A 23,908-nucleotide genomic window follows, 5' to 3' on the forward strand; every position below is an offset into this window, starting at 1 on the left:
CCCGCCTGCTGAGATACGTACAGAGAATCACGGTGAATCCGATTTCGTTTCCTGTTGCTTCACCGTGTACCTTGATGAGTGGCCTCTGAGGCAGGAAGTCCAAAACCACCGTCAGCCCCAATGCGCGTCGCTGATGCTGGCCGCCCAATGCCAGCGCCAGCCGTCCCTGCAGGACCCTCCAGAGCCTCGGGCCTGCTTCCGTGCTGCCCCGGCATGGCTGGGAAAACAATTTAAAAGCGATTGCTGAGAACATCTGCTTATGAGTTGGCGACAAGTTCGCGAACTCTTAGAAAGCCTAGTCACACAATGAACGTAACTGTTATGCATCTGGTTGGGCAGTAAATTAAAAAAGCCAATAAAAAAAGCAATGCTTAAAACTTAGAAGTAACGAAAAAGTAACATTTTAAAACTGTATTTACCCCTTCGAGTGGTTTCTCTGAACACTCATTCATGACATCATGGTGTCAGCAGGTACTCTAATGGCCTCCTGTGTACTGAGCACACTGCATTCTTTACGCTGCCACTGTCACCGGGCCTGCAGGTGGGGCACCAGACCCCACAGGTGGGGCCCCAGGTCCGGCAGGTGGGGCTCCAGGTCCCGCAGGTGGGGCCCCAGGTCCCACAGGTGAGACCACATGTCCCGCAGGTGGGGCTCCAGTGCCCGCAGGTGGGGCTCCAGGTCCCAAATGTGGGGCCCCAGGTCCAGCAGGTGGGCCCCCAGGTCCTGAAGGTGGGGCCCCAGGTCCGGTAGGTGGACCCCAGGTCCCACAACTGGTGCCCCAGATCCCTCAGGTCGGGCCCCAGGTCCCGCAGGTGGGGCTCCAGGTCCCGCAGGTGGGCCCCAGGCCCCAGAGGTGGGCCTCCAGGTCCGGCAGGTGGGCCCCAGGTCCCGCAGGTGAGACCACAGCTCCCGCAGGTCAGCCCCAGGTACAGCAGGTGGGGCTCCAGGTCCCGATTGTGGGGCCCCAGGTCCGGCAGGTGGACCTCCATGTGCCAAAGGTGGGGCCGCAGGTCTGGCAGGTGGGCCTCCAGGTCCTGAAGGTGAGACCATAGATCCCTCAGGTGGGGCCCCAGGTCCTGCAGGTGGGCCCCAGGTCCCGCAGGTGAGACCACAGGTCCTGCAGGTGGGCCCCAGGTCCCGCAGGTGAGACCACAGGCCCGGCAGGTGGGCCCCAGGTCCGGCAGGTGAGACCAAAAATCCTGCAGGTGGGGCCCCAGGTCCCGCAGGTGAGACCACAGGTCTGGCAGGTGGGGCCCCATGTCCCGCAGGTGAGACCACAGGTCCAGCAGGTGGGCCCCAGGTCCCGCAGGTGGTGCCCCAGGTCCCGCAGGTGAGACCATAGATCTCTCAGGTGGGGCCCCACGTCACACAGGTGAGACCACAGGTCTGGCAAGTGGGGCCCCAGGTCCAGCAGGTGGGCCCCAGGTCCCGCAGGTGAGACCACAGGTCCAGCAGGTGGGCCCCAGGTCCCACAGGTGAGACCACAGGTCCGGCAGGTGGGCCCCAGGTCCCACAGGTGAGACCACAGCTCCCGCAGGTGGGCCCCAGGTCCCACAGGTGAGACCACAGGTCCTGCAGGTGGGGCCCCATGTCCCGCAGGTGAGACCACAGGTCCAGCAAGTGGGGCCCCAGGTCCAGCAGGTGGTGCCCCAGGTCCCGCAGGTGGGCCCCAGGTCTGGCAGGTGGGGCCCCAGGTCTGGCAGGTGAGACCATAGATCTCTCAGGTGGGGCCCCAGGTCACACAGGTGAGACCACAGGTCTGGCAAGTGGGGCCCCAGGTCCAGCAGGTGGGCCCCAGGTCCTGCAGGTGAGACCACAGGTCCAGCAGGTGGGCCCCAGGTCCCACAGGTGAGACCACAGGTCCAGCAGGTGGGCCCCAGGTCCGGCAGGTGAGACCACAGGTCCGGCAGGTGGGCCCCAGGTCCCACAGGTGAGACCATAGATTCCGCAGGTGGGGCCCCAGGTCCTGTGACGTGCTGGGCTCGCCGTCCGCCCCGGGCGCCTAGAGGTGCAGCCACTTTTCCTGCTCTCTTCTCCTGCCCTGTGTCCCCTGCAGAGGCGCGCCAGGTGAGCTGCCACGGGCCCCGCCTGCTGCCGGACGTGGAGAAGGACGAGAACAACGCGGACGAGTACGAGAACTACGACGAGCTGGTGGCCAAGTCGCTGCTGAACCTGGGCAAGATCGCGGAGGACGCCGCCTACCGCGCGCGCACCGAGTCGGAGATGAACAGCAGCACGTCCCGCAGCCCGGAGGACGGCAGCGACCAGAACGAGGCCCCCGGCCGCAAGGGCGAGCTCAGCCTGGACCTGGACAGCGACGTGGTCCGCGAGACGGTGGACTCGCTGAAGCTGCTGGCGCAGGGCCACGGCGCGGCGCTGGGCGACCCCGCGGGCGACCGCGGCTACGCCGACGCGCTGGCCGCGCCCGACGGCAGGGCCGCCCCCTATGGGCCGCTGGGCAAGCCGGCCAACAACGGGCTGGCGGAGAAGCTGGTGGAGGAGAGCGACGAGGAGGTGTGCCTGAGCAGCCTGGAGTGCCTGCGCAACCAGTGCTTCGACCTGGCCCGCAAGCTGAGCGAGGGCAGCCCGCAGGAGCGGCCCCCGCTGCCCGGCGCCGGCCCCCGCGCGCACGGCCGGCCCGACGAGGACTTCGCGGGGCGGACGCCCGACCGCAGCTACTCCGACATGATGAACCTGATGCGGCTGGAGGAGCAGCTGAGCCCCCGGCCCAGAACCTTCTCCGGCTGCGCCAAGGAGGACGGGTACCACGCGCGCGAGGACGACGCCGCCTCCGTGACCTCCGACCGGTCGGAGGAGGTGTTCGACATGACCAAGGGCAACCTGACCCTCCTGGAGAAAGCCATCGCCCTGGAGACCGAGCGGGCCAGGGCCATGAGGGAGAAGATGGCCGTGGAGGCCGGAAGGAGGGACAGCCTGCGGTCCTACGAGGACCCGTCCCCGCGCCCGCTCCCCGGGGAGGAGAGGAAGCCCAAGTCCGGTGACAGCCATGTCAAAAAGCCATACTATGGTAAAGGTAATATTTCTACCTAACGTAAGTGCCTCTGCGAGCGCGCGCTAGGGCGGAGGCTGTCAGGGGTAGGCTGCCACGCGAGGACGCGTCCCACTCCATTACATCGCGACGCGTGCTCCTTAGCGCTGATCCCAGAGCTATATCTTGTGATGACGTCTCTGAGGAGCAAATAAAATATCTGAGACATACGCAAGGCAGCCGAATAACACGACATTTCAGTGAATGATGCATGCTTTAGAAAGATAGGGTCCGCGCACAAGCCCACCACGTGTTGGAAACGAGGAGGCTGAGCCAGTGTGCTTGCAGGTGAACCACAATCCGTGCGGAGGGGCAAGCGTTCACGTGACGATTAGTCCGTCGGGCATGAGGCCCGTTTTTGCTAAGTTGCATGGAGTAGGTGGCATTGTGATTTATAAAATTATCATCAAATGACAGTTATTGATGAAGCCGTCCCCACAGAAAACATGCAGATGGAAATTGAAGGGTACCAGGGTGACGGATAGCATAGCACGAGAGCTGTGAGTGCGCGTTCGTTATCGTAAGAGAGTAAGCGCGGGAGCGTGTCCTGGGCTCAGGTCAATAGTCACCCCTTCAGTACCTCCACCCTCCCTGCTCCGCTCCACTGTGGAAACAATCACGGAGCCTTACTGGGGACACTCAAAGCCATCTGCTGCGACAGTTCCAACCAGGTTTTCATGTGTGAGCTAAGCGGGTGCATGTGCGCATAGTTCTATAAATTTAACCCCATCCATATATAGTCACGACACCTAATGTGTGTATTTCCAATCTGAGCGACTGACTCATGTTTCCAGCAACCGCTGTGTCCACTTTCAGTATCAGGCGGATTATAATTTGACCTCGTGTAGGACCTTGTCAATATTTTAATTGCAAGACTTCTCAGAACTGAGTGGACACAGCTTCAAGCATGAAATCGCTGACTCCTTAAATTCTTCCACATTAGTATGAGAAAGTTCTGTTTTGTACACTGTCCTGTTCCTGATGAACATTGAGTTTCCTCAGAATGAGGTTCAAGAATTTGGTTTGAAAACCAGTTGCTACGGAAACATCAAACGATCAGAACCTCCTTTTTCTGCGGTCACCCAGGTGTGTATTCTCCTCTCCGTGTGTGCACGTACCTCTGGGGCCACACTGGGCTTCTCTTTAACCAAACCCCTGTTGGAGACGAACCTTAGCCAGAGGCCCATTGGGTTCTGGATGTGGCAGGTGCTTGGGTGCTGACGGCCATTTCCATAACAAAGGTGCAGCACAGGGTATGAGGAAGGGTCACGTCTTCAAGGCCACAGAGTGGAGCTCAGTGGGGTGTCAAGCTTGCTTTGGGTGTTGCCAAGACCAGGAGACGCAGTGGGTGTGTTTATAACTAGAGCGCAATCTCTCAGCAATCTTTGGTCGGGTAGCTGAGACTCCCACAGGAGGTAGACACTTTTAGGAAGAAATAGTGGGCTAGTTCAGGAGGAAGAATGCGGTAGCCTTCTGCTGGGAATCCTGCAGAGCGTGTTTCAGGACTGAGTCTGAGCGTAGAGAAAGCAGTGCTGTCCTTACTAAGGAAACACACAGGCTCACGCGGAACCAGCGTTGCCTTCTTTGACTTCGGTGGTTCCTCTCAACCCAGCAGCTTGCTGTAGATTTTGACTCATTTGATGTCGTGATTGTTGTTATTTTGTTTTATTCTGGTTTTGGCAAGAAGTGGAATTCAAAGCCCTTGCTCCCCCTAAATAAATGGGGACAGGATGGAAACAGAGTAAAACCCCAAAACCCAGACGTGCTTTTTTCCCCGAAATGGGGGAAGGGCTGGGGATTCGGACTTTCCCAATGAGTTGGAAAGCATTGACTTCTGCCTCTCCCCAGTTTTTCCAGATCTTCCTCCTCTGATCAAAGCACGTCTCTGTTTCTTATCAGTGCACTCCACATCAATTCCAAATTTCTTTTGAAGATGTCTGTGGTTATATTCAAAACCAAATAAATAAAGCCAAGCAAGGACACCCAAAGTGGGGCAAAGAGATGGATGCCATCCTTATTAAAAAAAAAAAAAAGCGGAGTGCTCTCTTACCAACATGGCCACACGGCATGTCAGCCACCTGTTGTCAGCTTATCTGCTATTTTATTAAAGGTGGAGAGAACACTCATACCAAGTCTCATTCATACACAATCTTCTTAAAAGGATTTAAATCACAAATGAGTCATCTTTCCAAAAGCTAGAGCTGAAACCAGAGACGTTCACACAGGGCCTTCCCTGGCGGTCCAGTGGCTAGGACTCTGTGCTTCCAATGCAGGGGGTGCACGTTCCATCCCTGGTGGGGGAACTAAGATCCTGCATGCCACGTGGTGTGGCCAAAAGATACTAAAAGAGAAAAAAGTTCATCAGGAAACTTCCTCTGTCTTTCTTCTCCTCGAGCATCTCCGCGAAGGGGAGGAAGGGAAGCAGGCTAAACCCAGCACTCCGTTTTCTCTAGAAGTCATCGCGAGGTTTTCGGTTGACTTGCTGGCTCGTTTGCTTGCTTGGTTGTTTTGCGTTTGCTCAAACATTTGCCTTCGAGATGAATTGGGATGGCAAGATGGGAGAAAGCCGCGGGGTGGGGGTACTGATGAAGGCAAAGGAAACCCACCTGCACAGGACGCAGGCATCGAGAGGAGAGTACACCCTTGGTGTTTCCAAAACGGCAATAGATGAAGCCACACAGCGTTTACACAAATCTGCACTTAACTTCAGAACACTTTCAAAATCCTGACATAATCTAATCTGTTAGGAAACTGTAAATATACTCTTGAAAAGGAGTCTCTTAATGATTACCAGTAGTTATAACTTATGTTTTAGCCTTTAAAGTCTTTTATATCTAGGTTATGATTTTAAGGTGTATCTCTAGTTTATGATCTTAAATAATATTTCCCTTTGAAACTGTTACTACGCACTTACTATTTTATATTTGCATTCTTTCTGTTGTACCAGTATTATTATGAAATTACTCAAAAGGCAATAAAACGCCGAGCTTTTTGGTTGCATGTGTAAGAGAAGCTCCAATAAGCTAATTAGAAATGACGTCACAACAACATAGGTTTAGGTTTGTCTTCAGAGATTATTATCTGTAAAGTAGATATGGTATCTATAAGCAGCCGACCATCGTGTAGGACACTACTCTCCATGCCATCACTGGTTTAAGAGATGCTAGGACCTGAATGACACACTTCAGAGAATAAAATGCTAGCTAAAAACTAAAAGGAAGGATTTTTATATAAACATAAAAGTCTTTACATGTTCCTGTAAGTCCTTTGTCTGTTTCAAGTTCCCATGAATGACAAGAAAAAAGCCCACAAAAGTTTCAAAAATGTTAAACCAATCTTTTTCCTTGACATAAAATGAATTCTTTGCGAAAAGTAAAACATCTATTTTCTAGTGACCGTGATTGGCCTGACGAATGAGCTATCCCTATAGAAGTGTTAAACCCCTAAAGAAATTCTAACTGTCGCATCCCTGGGCCAGACCCTTAACAGTCACGATCTATTGATCATCTGTGCAGCTGGTTTTGAAAACCGGCTCGGAAATAGTGTTTCACCCACTCACGTGACTATTTGGCCTGGGTTTCATCTTAGTCATAGTTTCTGGAGTTATTTTCTGCACATTTATGAACTGTGGTCAATTCTGGGTATAGAAATAATTTTGTTAGCAACATCACTGCACTTCTGGCTTCTGGCATTCGAGTTTTGACCAAACGCCTGCCCTGCTCCTCCCGGACTGGCACTGCAGAGCCGCAGGGCTGCCTAGAAGCATCACCTCTTAGTTTTCTGCATGCACGCACCGCTGTCAGAGCCCGCCTCTGGTGCCAGGTACAGACAAAGAGACCCAAACAGATTATTGCTCCAGCAGCTTCTGAAACATTTCTGGTCGCACATCACCTGTGTCGGGTGGGATCGCCAGCACTTCGGTCATTCGCTTGCAGTGCCTTCTAAGAGTTCAGCTTGTCTCGAGAAAAGCGCTAAATTGGTGTGCTAAGAGAAGAAATTTCAGTGCCAGTAAGACTGCGGGGCTCACAGCCTGTAGGATCAGAGCGCTCAGTAAGAAAGAAGCTCTGCTCGAGAGTGTTTACGTGGCGTTAGGGTTCCTGGTTGGATATCACGAAGCAGCTGCTGAGGATGGTGGAGACGCTCTGCTCTCTGAGAAGGTCACTGCCTCATCGTTGTTTATGTTGATTTCTTTGAGCTACGGCTTATCATGTAACACACGGGAAACAGTCAATCGAGAGCTCAGGGAGGGAGAGACGTGTTTCCTTTAGGGTTGAAAGTAAAATAGTTCATGATTCATGACCACACCGATTAAGGGCAGCAGCTCACCCCAAACCAGAGAGCTATCCAGCGGCATCACATCCTGTCCCGACACCTGCTTTATTTCGTTATTTATCAAGTTCTCTTCAGATTGTTAAATAATCACATTTGTCTTCAGTTGGTAAAAACAATTCATTCTCTTGACACCTGTTGTCGCTTTTAGATCCCTCGAGAGCAGAAAAGAAAGAGAGCAAGTGCCCCACCCCCGGGTGCGATGGAACGGGCCACGTAACCGGGCTTTATCCGCATCACCGCAGTCTGTCCGGATGCCCGCACAAAGATAGGGTCCCTCCAGAAAGTAAGTCCGTGTCTCACCAGCGCCCTGGAGCGCACACACCTGTGACTCGTTTCCACATCCTTCTCGCCTCTGTCATTCCATCTCCAGTCAGTGCACCTGACTTAGGTGTCCCCTCCTGTACGGACGGGCAGCTCGGCCAGGACCAGGGCTCTGCCCCTCCCCGAGCCTCCAGGGTTCCCTCGGCGTGGTCCCCGTGGACCTGTCCCGGGACCCGGGCTCACCATCCATCCAGGGTCGCCTTCTGCAGCTTGGCCCCTGAGCAGGTGGCCTGGGCTCTGGTCGTTACTTCATTTCTAACTTGCTCTGTGACCCCAAGCCAGCCGCTTCTCTCCTTCTCTCCTCACGGTTGTAGACCTGAATGTAGGTCATCTCTGAGCCGTCCTCCCAGCACTACACAGCTATGAATCCCGGAGGAAAAGGACCTTGAGACGTCTTTTGCCCCGTTACCTGAGCCTCTCCATCTCCATGAACCAGTACTTCCGTGTTACTGTGTTTTACTTGTAAAATCTATTTCATGTTGTCCCGACACTTCCGCAGAGTAAAATCTTAAATGAGGAGGTTTAGCCCGGGTGGGTTTGGATCTCATGCATCCGATTGAATTAGTTAGGTTCTGAGAAAATGCACTCAGCCTCTGAAAACAACTAAATTTCTTTCAGAACTGCAATGACGTGCCTTATTTTGTTTACCTTTCTCTGGGCACGTAGAATGTGCCAGATGTGGAGGGACCATCAGGACTGATGGCTCAGGGAAAAGGCACATCTCCAGAAACGCCTCTGGGAGTGTCAGATCCTGCTTTTGAGTCTGAGGTGGTAGGGGTCTTCCTCATTCTGTGAGGCATGGTTTCTAGCGGGGAAAGTGTCATGGCTCGGCTTGAGATGTGACAATCACCAGCTGATTGGTGAGGGGACCTTCCGGGGATTTTCCCTTCACAGTGGCCAGGTTTGCAAGACCCGAGAAAAGTTCGTAGCGTAGCAAACAGGTTCAGCTGCGTGTTTTCAGGTGACGTGCTTGTAGAAGCTATTGTGGCTCCAGGTTTGCAAGCGACCGCCCCGCAATAATAGAGCCGTGTTCCTTGGAACCGTCTTGCGGGCCAAGGTGCAGGGTTGTGGCCGCCGCGGATTGGAGAGGGGCCGGCCCGTGTGTTACATGAGCAGGGGCAGCTCCCTGCACCACAGCAGCTTCCGCCCCAGCCACCCCCTGCGGTCGGGCACCCCGCTGGCTGGCACACATCGAATCCCAACAAACCCCGCAGGGGGTATCGGCCCTGTTGTGGGATGAGGACCATGAAGGCCAGACGCTCAGCTCCGCCCCCGGCAGCCGGCACAGCGCCGGGCGCCCTGAGGACACGCGGAGCTTTCTGAGCGCGTCTGAGGAGAGGACAGAGCTCAGACCCAAACCCGCCTCTGTCCCAGCCCCGAGCCAGTCCGTCTCCAAGGAGACCTGGGTTTGGCATTTTGGGTTCAGTCCCAGCAAGCTGTGTGTCGCGGGGCAGGTGACATGAGCTCTGTACCTCGTGTCCTCATCTGCAAACAAGGCGTTAGGACCCAGCACTACTGTTTGAAGGAGAAAGAGCTTCTTTCTGCGCTTTTTCTTTGAGACATCAAAGTAGGACATCAGTTCCTTCTCATGGCTGAGCAATCCTCCTGACCCTGTATTTTCACAGGGAAAGTCTAAACGCGGTCAAACGAGGCCCGTGTCCTGACAAGCTGCAGCCTGCACCTGCTCACACAGACCCGGGCAGTTCCCACCTGGCCTCACCTTTGCCCACGTGACGTGGGGACTCAGCTCTGACACCAGAGTTACACACACCTTGCAGAGCATCCACAGAAAACCATTTCTAAAGATTTACTCCTATGCGTTTTTTTATAGGACCATAAAAGTGTAAAAGAATTAAAGGGCTCCGCAGAAGGCATATTTCTCTTTTCCTACATTTTATTTTTTTGCTTCCTCTGGGCTAGCGTCCCCTAATCACACTTCTGTCCAGTTGAATTCCGTAAAGTAGGCTGCACCCCAGTTCACAACACACTGTTAGAAACACGGAGGACACACCATGGGTGAGACACAGCTCTGGCCCTCCCGGGACTCCCGACCCAGCACGGCGGGGGGTGGGTGGGCATGAGGCAGTGTGGCCACTGCGTGGCCACTGCTGTGGACATCAGGGACCGTAGCCTCCCAAGGGCTTCCTGGGGGATGCTTGAGCCGGTCCTGCGTGAGAGAGAGAACCCACAGCATTTCCTAAAAGCTGCCGTGACGGTCCATGCGGGAGACCAGGGCAGGAAGGAGGCAGTGGCAGAGGGACAGATTCAGGGAACATTCCAGAGACAGGCTAGCAGGACCGGATGTGCAGAGGAGAAAGGGAGGGAGATTGAGAAGCCGCCAGGGAGCCCTGGATCCGTGGTCAGGCTGACGAGCCCATCATCCAGCAGGGCCACATCTAACAAGGAATGAACGGCTTGGACTTTTCCGGCTGGAGCAGGAAGCTGCGTGTGACGTTCCCCGCGGGCTGCTGGCGGCGCAGCCTGGACGCCTGGAGACGGTCAGGCGCACAGGGGGCCTCCTGGTCCGTCCTCCGCGCAGTGTTAGCAGAAACCAGACGAAGCTGCCCAGAGAGGAAGCCTAGACGGAGGGTGAACGGGAGCCAGGAACGGGAAAGGGCTGCAGAGGGCGGAGGGCTAAGAGCAGCTGCGCCCTGAGAGGGAGACGGGGCCGTGGAGGAAGCGGGACGCCTGTAGACACAGAGTCGCGCAGGTCCCGTCGCAGGGCTGGGCCCGCGCGAGGACGGAGCAGGAGCCAGCAGGAGAGCGCGGTTGAGCCGCAGGCGGGCTCGGAAGGCGTGTCCATCTCCAGGGGGACCTAATATTTGAAGAATTTAGCCTGAAAGGAGAGGAATGAAGTGTGTTAACCTGAGAGGAAGCCGCGTCCCGGGGAGGGTTGTGTGACGTGATAAGAAGATGATCGGGTGTGAGGAAAGGATCAGGAAGGAAGGGCCGTTCCCCGGAGCAAGAGGAGGAGGGCAGGTCAGAGCGCAGACGGGGGAGGGAGGGCCTGGAGAGGAGACCCCGAGGCCGCCCCGGCCGGGTCCCAGCACAGAGCGAGGCCCGGCTCAGCTCCCCATGGCTGGAGCGTCCACCAGCTGTGCGGGCGATGCAGCTGTGACAGCGGCAAAGATGAAGCCGAAGGGACCTGCCCGGGGCAAGGAGAGCAGGTGTGAGGGCCACATCGGGAGGAAGAAGGAGGGGGTTCAGGGGAAAGTGGCAGGCTGCTCTGGAGAGGAGAGGAACTGCAGGAAATCCCAACACTGTCCAGTTGCCGCAGACCGTGTCGCCCTGCGCCAGGGGACCCTCGCCGCGGGAGGTCCAGCAGCCTGGCCGCAGCTTGCTCTGCGGAGCCCAGAGACTGCGGGCTGCGGGCCCTGGGGGCGGCGGGGGGTCCGTTTTCTTGACCCAGCAACACTGCTCACCCCCAGCCATCCCCACAGCCCAGAGCAGCGAGCGGTCACTGAGGACCAGAAAGGAAAGGACGGGCGACAGTGCAGACCGGTGACACCGCGAGGAAATGCGCACGCGGTCTCCGGGCAGCGCAGCTTCTGTGCTCTGTGGACCAGGCCCTGCGTCTCCCTCCTGGTCTCACTTGGGGACCCACACAGCACTTCCTTCCTCCTCATATAATAAATAACAAAGTACCCACTTCCTAGATGAAAAGGCATCGTCTGATTCATTTCACTTAGAAGTCAGGTCTGGGGCTGTCTCTTCACCCACGGCCACCACACCCTCCCAATACTGTGTGTTTCCAAAGCAGAGGCATGTTTTAAAACCCGGCAGTCTACGTGCTGTTACATGGCTAACCACCGTTCCGTGCTTACGTCTGGGGGTCCCAGGGGAGGCCCCTCGGGCAGAGTCCCGTGCTCCCGCTCCCCGAGGCCACAGCTCCCGCCCAGCGCACCCTGCTTTGCATGCCCGTCAGAGTCAGGCGGAGACGACCTTCCTTCCTTCCTGCGTGTGTTTCCCCACCCATGTCCATCACAGACGTGCGTAGGACTGTCTGTTGTAAACTAACCCAGCCTTTGTTAAGATGACTGCATACTCTCGCCTTGGGACCGTTTCTGTGTTTTAACGCTGGGCTGTTTTCTCTGCCTCTCCCTGTCAAGTTCTTGCCATGCATGAAAATGTGCTCAAGTGTCCTACTCCAGGCTGCACAGGTCGAGGGCACGTAAATAGCAACAGGAACTCGCACAGAAGGTAAGCAGAGCTCCCCGTTCTGGGGTGAGGGAGCAGATCCCGGCCGCTATGCCTCTGTGCCCTCCGGAGGGGGCGCGGCCCCTGCCCGCCCCGCCCCGGGAGACAGGCGGCCCGGGTGTCGCCCTCAGGGAGCGGGAGCTGAGCGGGCCCAGGGCACCCGGGGAAGCCCCGCGCTCAGCTCCCTCGTGTGCGGGCTGGAGTTTCTCCGTCGTCCCCCGCACCTTATTGTGACGGGGTGACACGGCCCTGGCAGGTGTCCTCCTTGAGGTCAGGTCCTAGATGGAACCCTACCCACCTGCAGTGACTTCAAGGAAGGCAGCGAAAGCTCCGTTACCTTCCGGGGGTCGAGAGGGCCCATCACGTCCACGTCAGACAGGTCGACGGCTAGAGGCCACGAGACTGAGCCCCCTCCGCCGCCCCCGGGACCCCGCTGGCACCAAAGTGCCAGCAGACGTGCAGAGGCGCTGGTGGGAGAACACATGGCGGGAAAGGGGGCCGAGGGGACGGGCCCTCCCCAGGCTGTGGCTGCAGGCACAGGTGCTCAGTCACACTTTTGCTGAGGACAAATCCCAGTTCTCTTTTCCTGTCTCATCCCGACATTTGCTAAGTGACTTCTAACACTCAGCTCCTACTAGATCCTTTTCTTAGTGGCCTGAAAGTGGTTCTGTCAAATTTTTCTCGTACTGCCAATGGTTTCAGCATCACAAAGTCGCATAAAATTATATCTGAATGGAGAAAACCGCTATAAGTTTCACTGTAGTTTTTGCTTCACTGGTAAATTTAGCTACTTGTGTTCCATTTATAATGACTGAGGTCACCAGCTTGAGCCCTTCAGAGAGTGCCTGGGCGTCCTCGGGAGGAGGCGGACGTGGCGGACGGGTCGGCAAGGTCCCTCCGGGGCCCCGTTTACAGGGTTTACAGCAGCAGCTCCTCCAGAAGCACACCATTTCCAGACACCATGTGCCTGTAGACCAAGCCTCCATACTGTGTGCAGAGACACAGATACACGGACAGCAGACACCAGGGTTTCCCAAACAATCGGCTCACACACAAAACCGCACGTGGGGTGTTTTGTCCTGTAAAGACTTAGTGACAGAGAACATTTTGCGGCAGCGTCGAGGTTACTCTGCTTTCCTCCCGCTTCTGCGTCCCTTCCCGGGGAGGACACAGGCGGGCCAGTCACCCCGCGTGCCCCATGCTGCGGTCAGCAGCCGCCAGGGAGCCCCACTCTCAGGCTTGTTGGAAACCCATCCCTCCCAAGTGGTGGACTCCTCAGCTCCAGAAACCGCGAGCCTCCCGGAACAGAAGCCGTGTCTAAAGTTTCACTTTCCCTGGAACGATGCAGGCTCTGTCTTGCTGTCATTGGAAAGGACCGCGTGCCCTGCACATGCGGCGCGGCCATCAGCACGGTCCTCTGGGGACCAGGAGCAGATGCTGCCCCGTCCCCTGATGGGTTTGGGAGCCTGGAGCTGCCCCAGGGAGAGTGGGGGAGGCGAGGGGTCACTGAGGGACGCCTCGGAGGAGACACTCACATCCCCTCCTGTCACTGCAGCCTCTCCGGATGTCCTATTGCTGCGGCAGAGAAACTGGCAAAGGCCCAAGAAAAGCACCAGAGCTGTGACGTGTCCAAGTCCAACCAGGCCTCGGACCGAGTGCTAAGGTACCAGACACACCTCCGGGCCCCGTCCAGGCCGTCCCCAGGGGCCAGGCGCCCAGGCACTCTGCAAGGGGAGGTCCTGCTTAGCGGCAGGAGGCGGGGGGTGCGGTGCCCTGAGAAGACCTTGCTGGGGCCACAACCCTGCCCACGGCTCCACCCCAGGGGCGCTGTGGGGGCAGGGGCTTGTCCCCCCGGTCTCCCAGACCCCGAGGGACTGTTCACACGAAAGAAGCAGAGGGAGCTGTGTCTGGCTATCGTTCTGGCCCTGATGCGTCAGAAGTGCTGGCTGGAAAGGAAGCTTCGAGAACTCACGAGCTGCCCCAAGTAGTTTCGTCTTCATTTGGAGGAGAGGGCAGCACTCCGCCTGCGGGGCGGGCTGCGTGTTCCGAGGGCGTCAGGGTGACAGCATCCCCCCACACGCAGAGACGCCTCGGCCCGACCTCAGACGCCCCCGGGAGGCGGGCGGGACCGCATCTTCATGCCACCTTGGCAAGCGAGGCAACCAGGGCGCAGGGAGGCGAGAGGACTCAGCTGAAACCGCTCGGTCACAGGCGGTGAGCGTGGGAGGCCACGAGGGCCACCTGCGCGCCCCTGTGGACGGTTGGGATGGTTCGGGGGGGGGGGGGCAGGTGGAGGAGGAAGCCTCACTCCCCTCAGCGCTCATTTCTGCATGTTCCCGTCAAACCCTCACCCACCTGCAAACTGACGAGCCCCGTGCGTCCTGCCTGCTCAGGGGTCACACCAGCAGCTTCCGCGTCTGTGTGAGAACCGTCACTGCCACCCTCACAGCGGCTGGTACCCCCCGGGGAGGCGCCGCCTGCGCTAGGACTGGGTCCTAACCCTGAGGCACTCTGGGCGATTCCAGCTTCACTATTAAAGGCAGAGCAGTAAGCACCCGTGCACACGCACGTGCACACGCATGCACACACGCATCCACCCACACACGTGCACACACGTGCACACACACGCACATGCACATCCACACACGCACATGGGCACACACCCACACACGCACACGTGTGTGCACAATGCGCACATGCACACACGCATCCACACACGTGCCCATGAGCACACTGCACACATGGGCACACACGTGCACACACTCCCATGCACAACTCCACGTCTGTTAAACTCTCTCTCTGGGATAAATCACTTGGAAGAAACCACGAGGCAGAGGATAGAAACACCTCTTTGGTTTTGCCGTGGGTCCTTTCCCATCTTCCCATAAGGCTCTCACCACTGTCCTTAAACCCCTTTTTATCTCTCAGTAGAAAAGTTAAGATCGTTATAGAGAATGAGAAATACTTCACCAGACAAAAATAAGAAAATAAAAACCGTCCGTGACCCTACCAGTTAGGGATAGAGCCTCAGCCAATTCTGGGCTACCTTCCTCTAGCTATTTCTGTGTCAGGGCACTGCAGACTGTACCTGCCCCCACGGTGCCTGCAACTCACTCATCGTACAGGCGGCACCGGATACACCACGGGCCCTCCCTGAGGGACTCCTGAGCCCACTCTCGGTTACCGGGAGCGGACAGCCTCCCCCGGCCCCCGGGCTGGGTGCACTTGAGGAAGGGTTACCCCCCCAAAGGAAGGTGTGAGCAAAGGGAGAGAGAGCTGAGGCCGAGTGCTTCTGTTAATTTCCCTCCCCCACTTGGGCCAGACCCCCGAGAGCTGGAAAGATCTCTGTGCCCACATCCTTCTGAAAGGCATGGCTGACGGCCCCCTGTCCTGGGGTCAGTACCAAGCCTGCCTTCCACTGGGGAGCTCTGTTGGCCGCTCGACACGGACAAGATTCGTCCGAAAGGGCAAATCCCCTGGTTCAGACAGAAGCCTCCATCCTGATCCGAGCCTGTACTTCACAGCCTGGGGCCCTTTCTTCTTGTGAAACCACGTCAAATGACAACAGAACAGAAGGCCGGGGCCAGCACTTGTGCAGCTACAGACAATTTTCTTCCCGAGCCTCCGGCTGGGTGGGGGGAGGCAGCGTGGGGACAGGCCCCCAGGGAAGGAAGGACCCCCTCCCACTGCGGGGGCGGCGTGGGGACCAGCCCAGGCCGGGCCCCCAGGGGTTAAGCTCGGGCAGTGATGTCCGGCTGTGAGTGAGGTCTGGGGGGCCTGGTGTCCGTGCCCGTCACCTTCACATTCCCCGGGCACGTCTCCACGCAGGGCACACTCATGCCAGGGGGAGGACAGGAAGACAGGAAGGAAGGAAGAAAAGAACAATGTCAACCAACAGTTCAATTTCTTAACATTTTAAAAGTCTAACAGGAAGCCGAGACACAGGTGAGGGCCACAGTCCCGCCCAAGGCCCCACCCCCTCTGCAGCCCCCTGGCCGCCGGCCTCCACCACCTGTTCCGTTTTTTCATCAAGCGACCCTCCCCGATGCCTGTGCTCCCAGGCGCCCTCTGTCCGAGCGGGTCCGAATCTCCTGAAGGCTCAGGGGTTGTGCCTTCCCAGCTCCAGGCCCTTTGGCCTTGCCAGCTGGACGAACGGACAGAGTCCCAATCTGGTCCCCCCAGCTCATCTCCTGCAGTTCCCCAGAGATGCTCCCCGTCCTTCAGCTTTCCTGGTGTGTTTCCTACCCCACCCTGCATCTTAACCTTGACAAACGCCACCTTCTCCCTTAAAACTGAAGGCACTGTTGCGGCCAGGAGCGTCCTCCATTCCTCGGGATTCTCAGAGGCTCTGGGTTCCTAAAACGACATTGTGCTCCAGGGGTTCTTTGAAGGCACGGCCTCAGGCTGCATTCATTCATGACCCCCCTGCCCTGCCCCTGCCTGGTAAAACACCAATAACAATAAACATTTAACTAATCGTCACATCTTTTGGTTGATTTGAGAAGACGTAAACAGGCTAAATTAATGAAATCAAAGTAAATGTGTTGGCGATTTGATAAAGTTGTCAACATGAGACATTTTAGGTAAAAACTCCAAAGGAATCTCTGCACCGTTTTTCTGTAAATCTAAAATTATTTCAAAAAAAGTTCAAAAATTCCACCCGTGAGATAGGTGGACACAAGAAGAAACAAGATAGGATATTAATGAGTACGTCATTGAGAGTTTCTCCATTTAAACATTTTATTCCAAAGTGTAGAAAAATGAATGACTACTAGGTAGTGACATTGAGAGCGCATGTTGATATTTGTCAAAGCACACCACTACATATTCCGTTTTATTGTGCAGCTGGATACATTCCCATCTAGGTTCATCTCCATCATGTCCTTAAGGGTATGTCTTTCATGTCCTCATATGTTGTTACGGGAGTTTCTTTTTAGCTCTCCTCGCCACGTGTAATGCCTACTCTCTGTAACCCCCGCAAAAGGAAACGCACGGATGGGAGACTCTCTCCCACCTCCACATCTCATATCTTCATCCTACCTCCCCAGACTCTGAAAAGGAAAACAGAAAAGGGCAAAAGGTTGAGTATCTTATTTTCTGTTCTTTCTGTTTGCAAAGCTGGCATCTAGGCAGACGGCTGGTCCGCTGCTACGTTGTTATAGCACCCTTGGTCCTTTCTCAGGAACATGGAATCAGGATTTCAGTGCGGGGTTCTGGGTCCTTAACGCAGCTAAGCCACAAGATGCTCTCATTTTAAGACGCACCATGTCGCACGCGCAGCCGTGGGAAAGCAAGCTGTCCGCTGTTTCTTTTTGTTTCCAGGCCCATGTGCTTTGTAAAGCAGCTCGAGATCCCTCATTACGGCTACAGAAACAACGTCCCCACCACCACGCCTCGCTCCAACTTGGCCAAAGAGCTGGAGAAATATTCCAAGACGTCGTTTGAATACAACAGTTACGACAGCCATCCTTACGGCAAGCGGGCCATAGCTCCCAAGGTGCAAACCAGGGACATATCCCCCAAAGGATATGATGGTAGGAGGTGCACCCTCTTATACATGAGAGTCACGCTTGCCGTTGATAATGTTGTTATTGTGTATATCCATTTCCTGCACACTGACCGAGCATGGGGTCACTCAAGGGGCGCCACGCAGCCTAGGCGGGTTCCCTTCAGCCCCAGGGACACACAGGTGTGGGCGCGCAGGACCGGGGGAGGCAGGGAGACGCCCTTCCCCGTCACCCCCAGAGCAGAGCGTCCCGGCTGCTGGCGGGACGTGGAGACAGACAGCCGCGGGCGCGTCTGCTCCACGCTGCTGCTAAGACAGGGTCTTCATCTTTGCTGACGTCCCTTAATAGAGGCCCCAACACAGACAAAACCAGGAGAGCTGGGGGTAGCTGCCCAGAGTCCTTGGGTTTTGTGAGAAGCTCCGTGATCTGCACCCTCTTCCCCCGTTCTCAAGTTGGGATGCATGGTGCATTAATTTGGGGAGATTTTTAAAATTCTCATGCCCAGGGCTGCACCCCAGACCAAGTAAACAAGACTCCCTGGAGGCAGTCTCTGTGTGCAGCATTTCCAAAAAGTCACCAGTGATCCTAACAGGCAGCCAGGGACACACAGCTTCTGCAGGTCCCACCGGCCTCCTTCCAGGGGGCTCGGACCCAGATGTGGGGGCCTGGGGAGCCCCCTGAGTGACTCTGTGACTTTGTCACTGGCCTCACTCGTAGCTGCCACCGTGTCCACCAACAAAACAGCACCTGTGAAACAGATAAACACTGCGTGCTTCCCAGGAAAAGGTGGTTTATTTTTACTCACGCGTATGTGAACCCGCTACCAGGGATGTAAACTCTAAACAGACTAGTTCCCATTTCATCACAGAGCTAACTTGGTAAATGGTTGAAGCACAGAGGGGAAGACTGCATTTCTGTGATTTTATTTATTTATCTAACCACGTTTCTACTTTAAATTCTAGGATATGTGGACTTAGTCGGCAGATGTTACTGACGGGGATGTGGGTTGTGTACACTGGGTGACTAAGGCGTCTTATCTTGGCGTTCTCCAGCAGAGGCGAGGAGAGAGGGCTTAAAAGATCTAGGAGCTGCTCTCTGAAAAAGATATTTAATTAAAATCACGGCACAACAAAAAATCCATTTAAGTTGAATGCTTGGGGAGTTTCAAAGCCTTTTTACAATTCTATATGAGTTGCTGCACATCTTTCTACATTATTTTAGTCATTCTTCGCCTTAATGACAATTAATCTGTATGGTGAACGAAATGTAATATTTCTTTGCTGTATCTCTGATTGATTACACTTGCACGAATCAATTCTAAATATATAGGAACAAAGACAGAAAGTGCAAAAAAAGGGAGTGGCTTGGGGTATAACAGAAAATAATTTGAATTCTTTTTAATAATAATTAGCCAATTTCAGGCTTCTTTATAACTTCATTCATCGGATTGCAAATGAAGGCTCAAAGGAATCTGAGTGCACCTGATTGAGGATCCTGCTTGCAGGGTCACCAGCGCCCGGACATCGTGTAGTGATCTGATGGGCACTGTGGCCAGGCGGTCAGTGCTACAGGCGTCTTGTTGCTGCTGTCCTGTGAGACCCGGTTTCCTTTACCCACTGTTCTGGTGGGATCCGGGTGAGGCCGGGAGCAGGAGAGCACGCGTCCTGCTCACAGTGCACTGCCCAAGTCTTCCGCCCAGGAGTGCTGTGACGGGAGACCCGCCGACCTTCCCGCGTGTCGTCTCCTCACGAGCAGAGGTAGCGATCACTCTCAGCCTGCTGGCCGTGGCGGGGGGGGTATCAAGGAGCTCGGTGGACGAGGCTGAAGAGGGGCACTCAGGCATGTCAGCATCCCTGGCATCGATTCTCACCCCCCAGAAAAATGCCTGTTGTTGGAAATGGGCAGAGCCGGCTCCTCCGCTGACCCCCAGAAGAAGAATGCAGAACAGAAACTTCAATGCTAGACCTTTGAGAAGCGAAGAAAAAGGGAAAGGCAGCCTTTAGGACAATCTACTGAGAAGAAGACAGACAACTCCATTTCTCTTCTACCAGATTCACAGTCAAAACGTCAAGGGAAGCACCCACCAGGGATGCGACGGGGAGGGTCAGGTTTCTGGAGGGGGTGTGAGCTGGGCCGGACCGTGCCTGTGCCTGGCTGACGGGCAGCGGACATCCCAGAGTCACCCCTAGGAGGGCTGTCCCCGAGGGCTGCCCCAGGTGCACAGTTAGCTGGGCCATGGCTCCCAAAGACAGGCAGCGAAGTGAGCCTCCTGTGGGGAAGGGGGCACTCGTGCTGGGATCAAGGTCAGGGCCTGGGGGTGCAGAGTGGGGGAGAAAAGCAGGACCCGGCCCCAGGCTCATCTCTCAGACGCCCCCAGCTGTGATCTAAATACTCAGCAAACATCGACTGGTCTACCTGCCTTCTTCCAGACACTCAGCAATTGCTATCTGTCTGTCTCATCTACCTGTCTATATATCTATCCCTCCCTCCATCCCTCCATCCCTCCATCCACCCATCCCTCCATCCACCCATCCCTCCATCCGTCCATCCATGGACCCACCTATCTATCCATCATCCATCTGTCCATCACCTCTCTCCTCTTTCTTTCTCTCTAACAAGTTTCAAGGAAGAGACTGTAAACAGAAGGCAGTGACACCGTGCTCAGGCGCCGTGGAGCAAGGCATCCGTTCTGCCTGGAGGGATTAGCATGCGCTTTACCAAAGCGGCAGATTCTAAACTTGACCTTTAGCTTGAGTGGAGGTTACGAGAAGGCAGGAAACCCACAGGTGAGCGGGAGCTGCCAGCAGGCTGATGAGGCTGGACTTGAGCTGCGGGACAGGAGGAAAGCTGGGGGCCACGCCCCCTGGGAGCCCCAGGCTGGCACCTCCGCCGCCACACACACATGCCTGTGCTTCGTGGTGAACTAAGAATGGCCTTCCCAGCCTAAAATAGATGACACAGAAGAAGAACTGGGATTTCAGGGCTCAGGAGCAGCTTCACCGGCGCCCGGCCGCCTCCGTGTATGGCCGGTGGCTCTTCCCAGGACAACAGCCGAGCGTGCGGTCCCAGCAGAGACCCTGTGGCCACCGAGCCTCGAGCACCGCCAGGCCGGGGCTAAGCCGTCTCCGCTGTGTCCCTGCGCGACGTATCCCCCCTCAGGCTTTGGTTCACACCCAGACGCTCCCAGCCCTGAACAGGCGCCTCCCGTGAGCCCCCTGTTCCCAGCTTCTAAATCTCCTGAGTGCAAAACTCCTAGATCATCTTTGAACCTCCCTTTGCTGCTCCAAGGCCTTGTCTCTGACCTGCCCACCCCCACCCCCACTGTCGCCCTCCCCTGGTCCAGGCCTCGTCACTGGACAGCCCCCGGGCTGGCCCTCCCGTGCCCCCGGCCCCCATCCTCTGGGCAGGGCCTCCCCGCTCTCCATCCCTGCTCCCAGGCCAGCCTCTAAGACCCGCTGCCCTGTTCTCCTGCAGCCACGCCCCCCCACACTCACCTCTGCCTCCAGGAGCTCCTTCTCCGGCCAGAGCTCTGGACAGACGCTGCCTGGACTCAGCGGCCTCCTCCCAACCTCCTCAGAGCTGCTTGTGCAGAACGAGGGGCTCAGGCCCACCCCCTGCAGCTCTGGGTCCCACGTCCCGTCTGCCCCTGGACCACACGCTCCCGAGGGTCAGACCCGAACGTCACAGACGGGTGCCAGCTGGGCAGACGAGAGCCGCGCAGAGAACACCCAGCGAGTGGGCGAGGGGGAGCCCTTCCGGGAGGCCGGACTCGGATTCCACAGGATAAACCGCCTGAGCACCGAGCGCAGAGGTCGCCGCGCAGCTGAGCTCTCAAGGAAGGCCTTTCGCTCCACTCAGGACTCTGCAGCCGCAGCTCGCTTGACTTTCAGGAAAGCACAGCGGGAACCCACGTAGAGACCGGGAGTCCGAGCTACGAGTTACGGGCTGTGGACCCCCGAGTCCAAGCAGGCCTAGAGGGCGCGGGCCGCAGCCGGCGGGGCACGTCCTCAGGAGGCACACCTCTGGGCCGTACCCCCTTTTGTCTGCTTTTCATGGAGATTCAGATTGGAAGGACACATTTATCCACTCCCCACAGGAAAATGTAAACGCAGAAGAAAGAGCAGGATTCTTACCTGCAGAGTCGGTCAATGAGTTGGAAGGTTTTTTATTCTAGTTCATCATATTCAATCACTGTAAATCCCATACCGTTTTTCTTTTTCCTGCACGAGGGGACCTGGCGAGGTGCTTCTCAGTACCGTGTACGACCCGGCGGACGTCTGGGATTGTAAATGCAGGCTGTCACTCGAGGGTAGAAGCCGTTCTGTCCCATAAGCTCAGTGACGGGCCGGCACCTGGAGAACATTAACACACACCTCTGCACGTTGACTGGAAAAAGTTTTGATCGAAAAGAGCTTTGTTTGTCAAAAGAAAAAGAAAGTGTGTTTTGACTTTATTAAGGGGGGAGGCAGCAAGAGCCCCCCCTCCGCAGCAGATGCCCCCCCGCGTCCGCGCAATGAGCCCCGGAAACTCCAAGTGTGATTGGTCATAAAGGTTACGGACACCAGCCGCTTCGTAAATATTTTACAAGCAGGTGATAATTACTAAAACCAAAGTCCTCCCTTACCTGAGAGATCTGAGGTATAGAGACCCTTATTTCCATTTGGAACAAAACAATACGTGACTGATGGCGTTAGCGAAAGGATGCTTGTGAAATGAACGTCGTCCTCACTTTCCCCCGGCTCGCGTGAGCTGATGGGCCCGTCAATAAATTGTCCACAGTTCCTCCACCACCACCGACTCGGCAGAACCTGGTGGCAGGAGAATCTTTTGATTTACGTGTTTGGTACAGTAGATGCACTTTCCAGAACTTTGCTACCATGTGCTGCATAGACGCACGTGTCCTGTTCACGTCGCCTTAGGAAATGAAATTCCTTCATTTCAAAACAAGACTTTTATTTACATGCACCACGTTTCTTTTCCTGAACCAGTGTCTAGCCCTCACGAGGGGAACATCCCTCGTAAGTGTTATTTCATTTTTCCCACAGTTTTTATATTCCTATTTTTATAAGGAAATCGTGAACGACGTACAGCCACAAACTTTAGTCCACTTGGAGAGTCTCATGAGCTGCGGAGTGGCCTTGCGGGCCTGGCTGGTTTACAAAACCCACTGGGCAGCCCCCCCTGCACTCCCCATCCCAGGCCTCCCCGTCTCTGCTCGGACGTGAGGCCGCTGCCGCCCCACTGCTCCGGCTGCTGCTTTGATGAGATGCGTTCACAGAGGAGAGAGGAGGGAAGGACAGACACACACACGGGTGTGAGGACGGGTCCCCAGGGCTCAGCTGCCTCAGATCAGCAGAACGGAAGTAACTCCCTTGCAAGTTACTCCTCGTTGCTGCGCGGGTTTGAGGGTGTGGAACTGACCCCTGGTCCACGCGAGGGGCCACAACAAGGAGACAGCTTCCCTGAGGCCACCACGCACTCAGCGCATCGCCAAGCCACGTCTTTAGTGTCAGGAAGCTCAGTCTTCCGTCCAAATTCAAAAGGTGTCCCTAGTGAAAGCTTAGTTCTTTCATTTGTATCGGAATAGGGTGCTTTGGGGCAGTTCTTGGTGCTGTGACGACCAACCGTGCTGGCTGCGAGGTTACGGTCACGTCCTCTGGTCAGAGGGCACCTGCGGGGCCCAGGCTGCAGACGCCGTCAGGCCAGTGCTGAGGACAGGACGGCAGCGGCGGGCCCTCCGCGCGTTCAGCAGAGGGCGGCTCCTCCCCCCACCGTTATCCTGACTGGGCCTGCGAACACAGGCAGCCGGGAGCACAGCCGGAGCCCTGCTGCCGGGCTCTCCCCTGCACCTCGGGCTCCCGCGGGGGGCCGGCTGAGCCGCTGCAGGGAGGAGGGGGCGAGACGCCTGTGTCTCGTGAAAGGGTGTCTTGCTGGGGGGAGGGGGGGCAGGACACTGCAGAGGGATCTCCTGTCTCCCTGCGGCTCCCCCCAGAGTAATTCCTCCCTCTGCAGGGTCAGGTGAGCTGCGGACCCCTAAGCAACGGGCGTCTTGTGCCTTTCACGACCCGGGCCCACCCTAGTCGATCATCCATCGGTCATCTTCCCATCCTTGCGCTAAAGGAGGTTTTAAGCAGCCCTAGAAACCACACGTGCTCCTGCAGGCCGGTCTGGCTGTTAGGGAGGCTGACTGTTCAGAAGGGTCCTGTGAGGGAAGCTGGTGCCTGTGTGGGAGGCCGTTGCCACACGAAGGGTGGGCGGCGGGCCCTCGCGTGGGTGTCTGCCCGTCCCCGGACGCATTCACGTTTCCCTTGGCTCGAGTCCACAGGTGTGCGTGGTTCTGTCCCCTGCACAGCCCCCCACCCACAGCTCTTTATTAGAAACACAGAGAGAAGGGGTTTCAGCTGTGGTCCGGCCCCCACCCTGACCGGAGGGCCACTCCCTGAAGTCCAGGTGCCCACAGGTCTGCAGGGGCCCTACCTCTGCAGCTGGGTCACCTGCACA

General features: G+C 56.4%; 1 protein-coding gene across 5 annotated transcripts in view; it reads left to right on the plus strand.

The window, feature by feature from the left end:
- The window catches only part of MYT1L (myelin transcription factor 1 like), a 136,543-nt gene that overhangs the window by 39,810 nt on the left and 72,825 nt on the right, over positions 1-23,908 (plus strand). For 4 of the 5 annotated variants that reach the window (XM_057741706.1, XM_057741705.1, XM_057741704.1 and 1 more), the window contains exons 5-9: positions 2,058-3,029; positions 7,531-7,665; positions 11,813-11,903; positions 13,456-13,563; positions 17,223-17,434. In XM_057741706.1, coding sequence (XP_057597689.1) covers positions 2,058-3,029; positions 7,531-7,665; positions 11,813-11,903; positions 13,456-13,563; positions 17,223-17,434 — 1,518 coding nt within the window. Of the gene's footprint in view, positions 1-2,057; positions 3,036-7,530; positions 7,666-11,812; positions 11,904-13,455; positions 13,564-17,222; positions 17,435-23,908 lie in introns of all 5 variants that reach the window. The other variant, XM_057741702.1, reaches the window with a different exon arrangement.

Source organism: Hippopotamus amphibius, chromosome 7 (assembly GCF_030028045.1).
Source record: "Hippopotamus amphibius kiboko isolate mHipAmp2 chromosome 7, mHipAmp2.hap2, whole genome shotgun sequence".
NCBI classification, from domain to species: Eukaryota; Metazoa; Chordata; class Mammalia; order Artiodactyla; family Hippopotamidae; genus Hippopotamus; species Hippopotamus amphibius.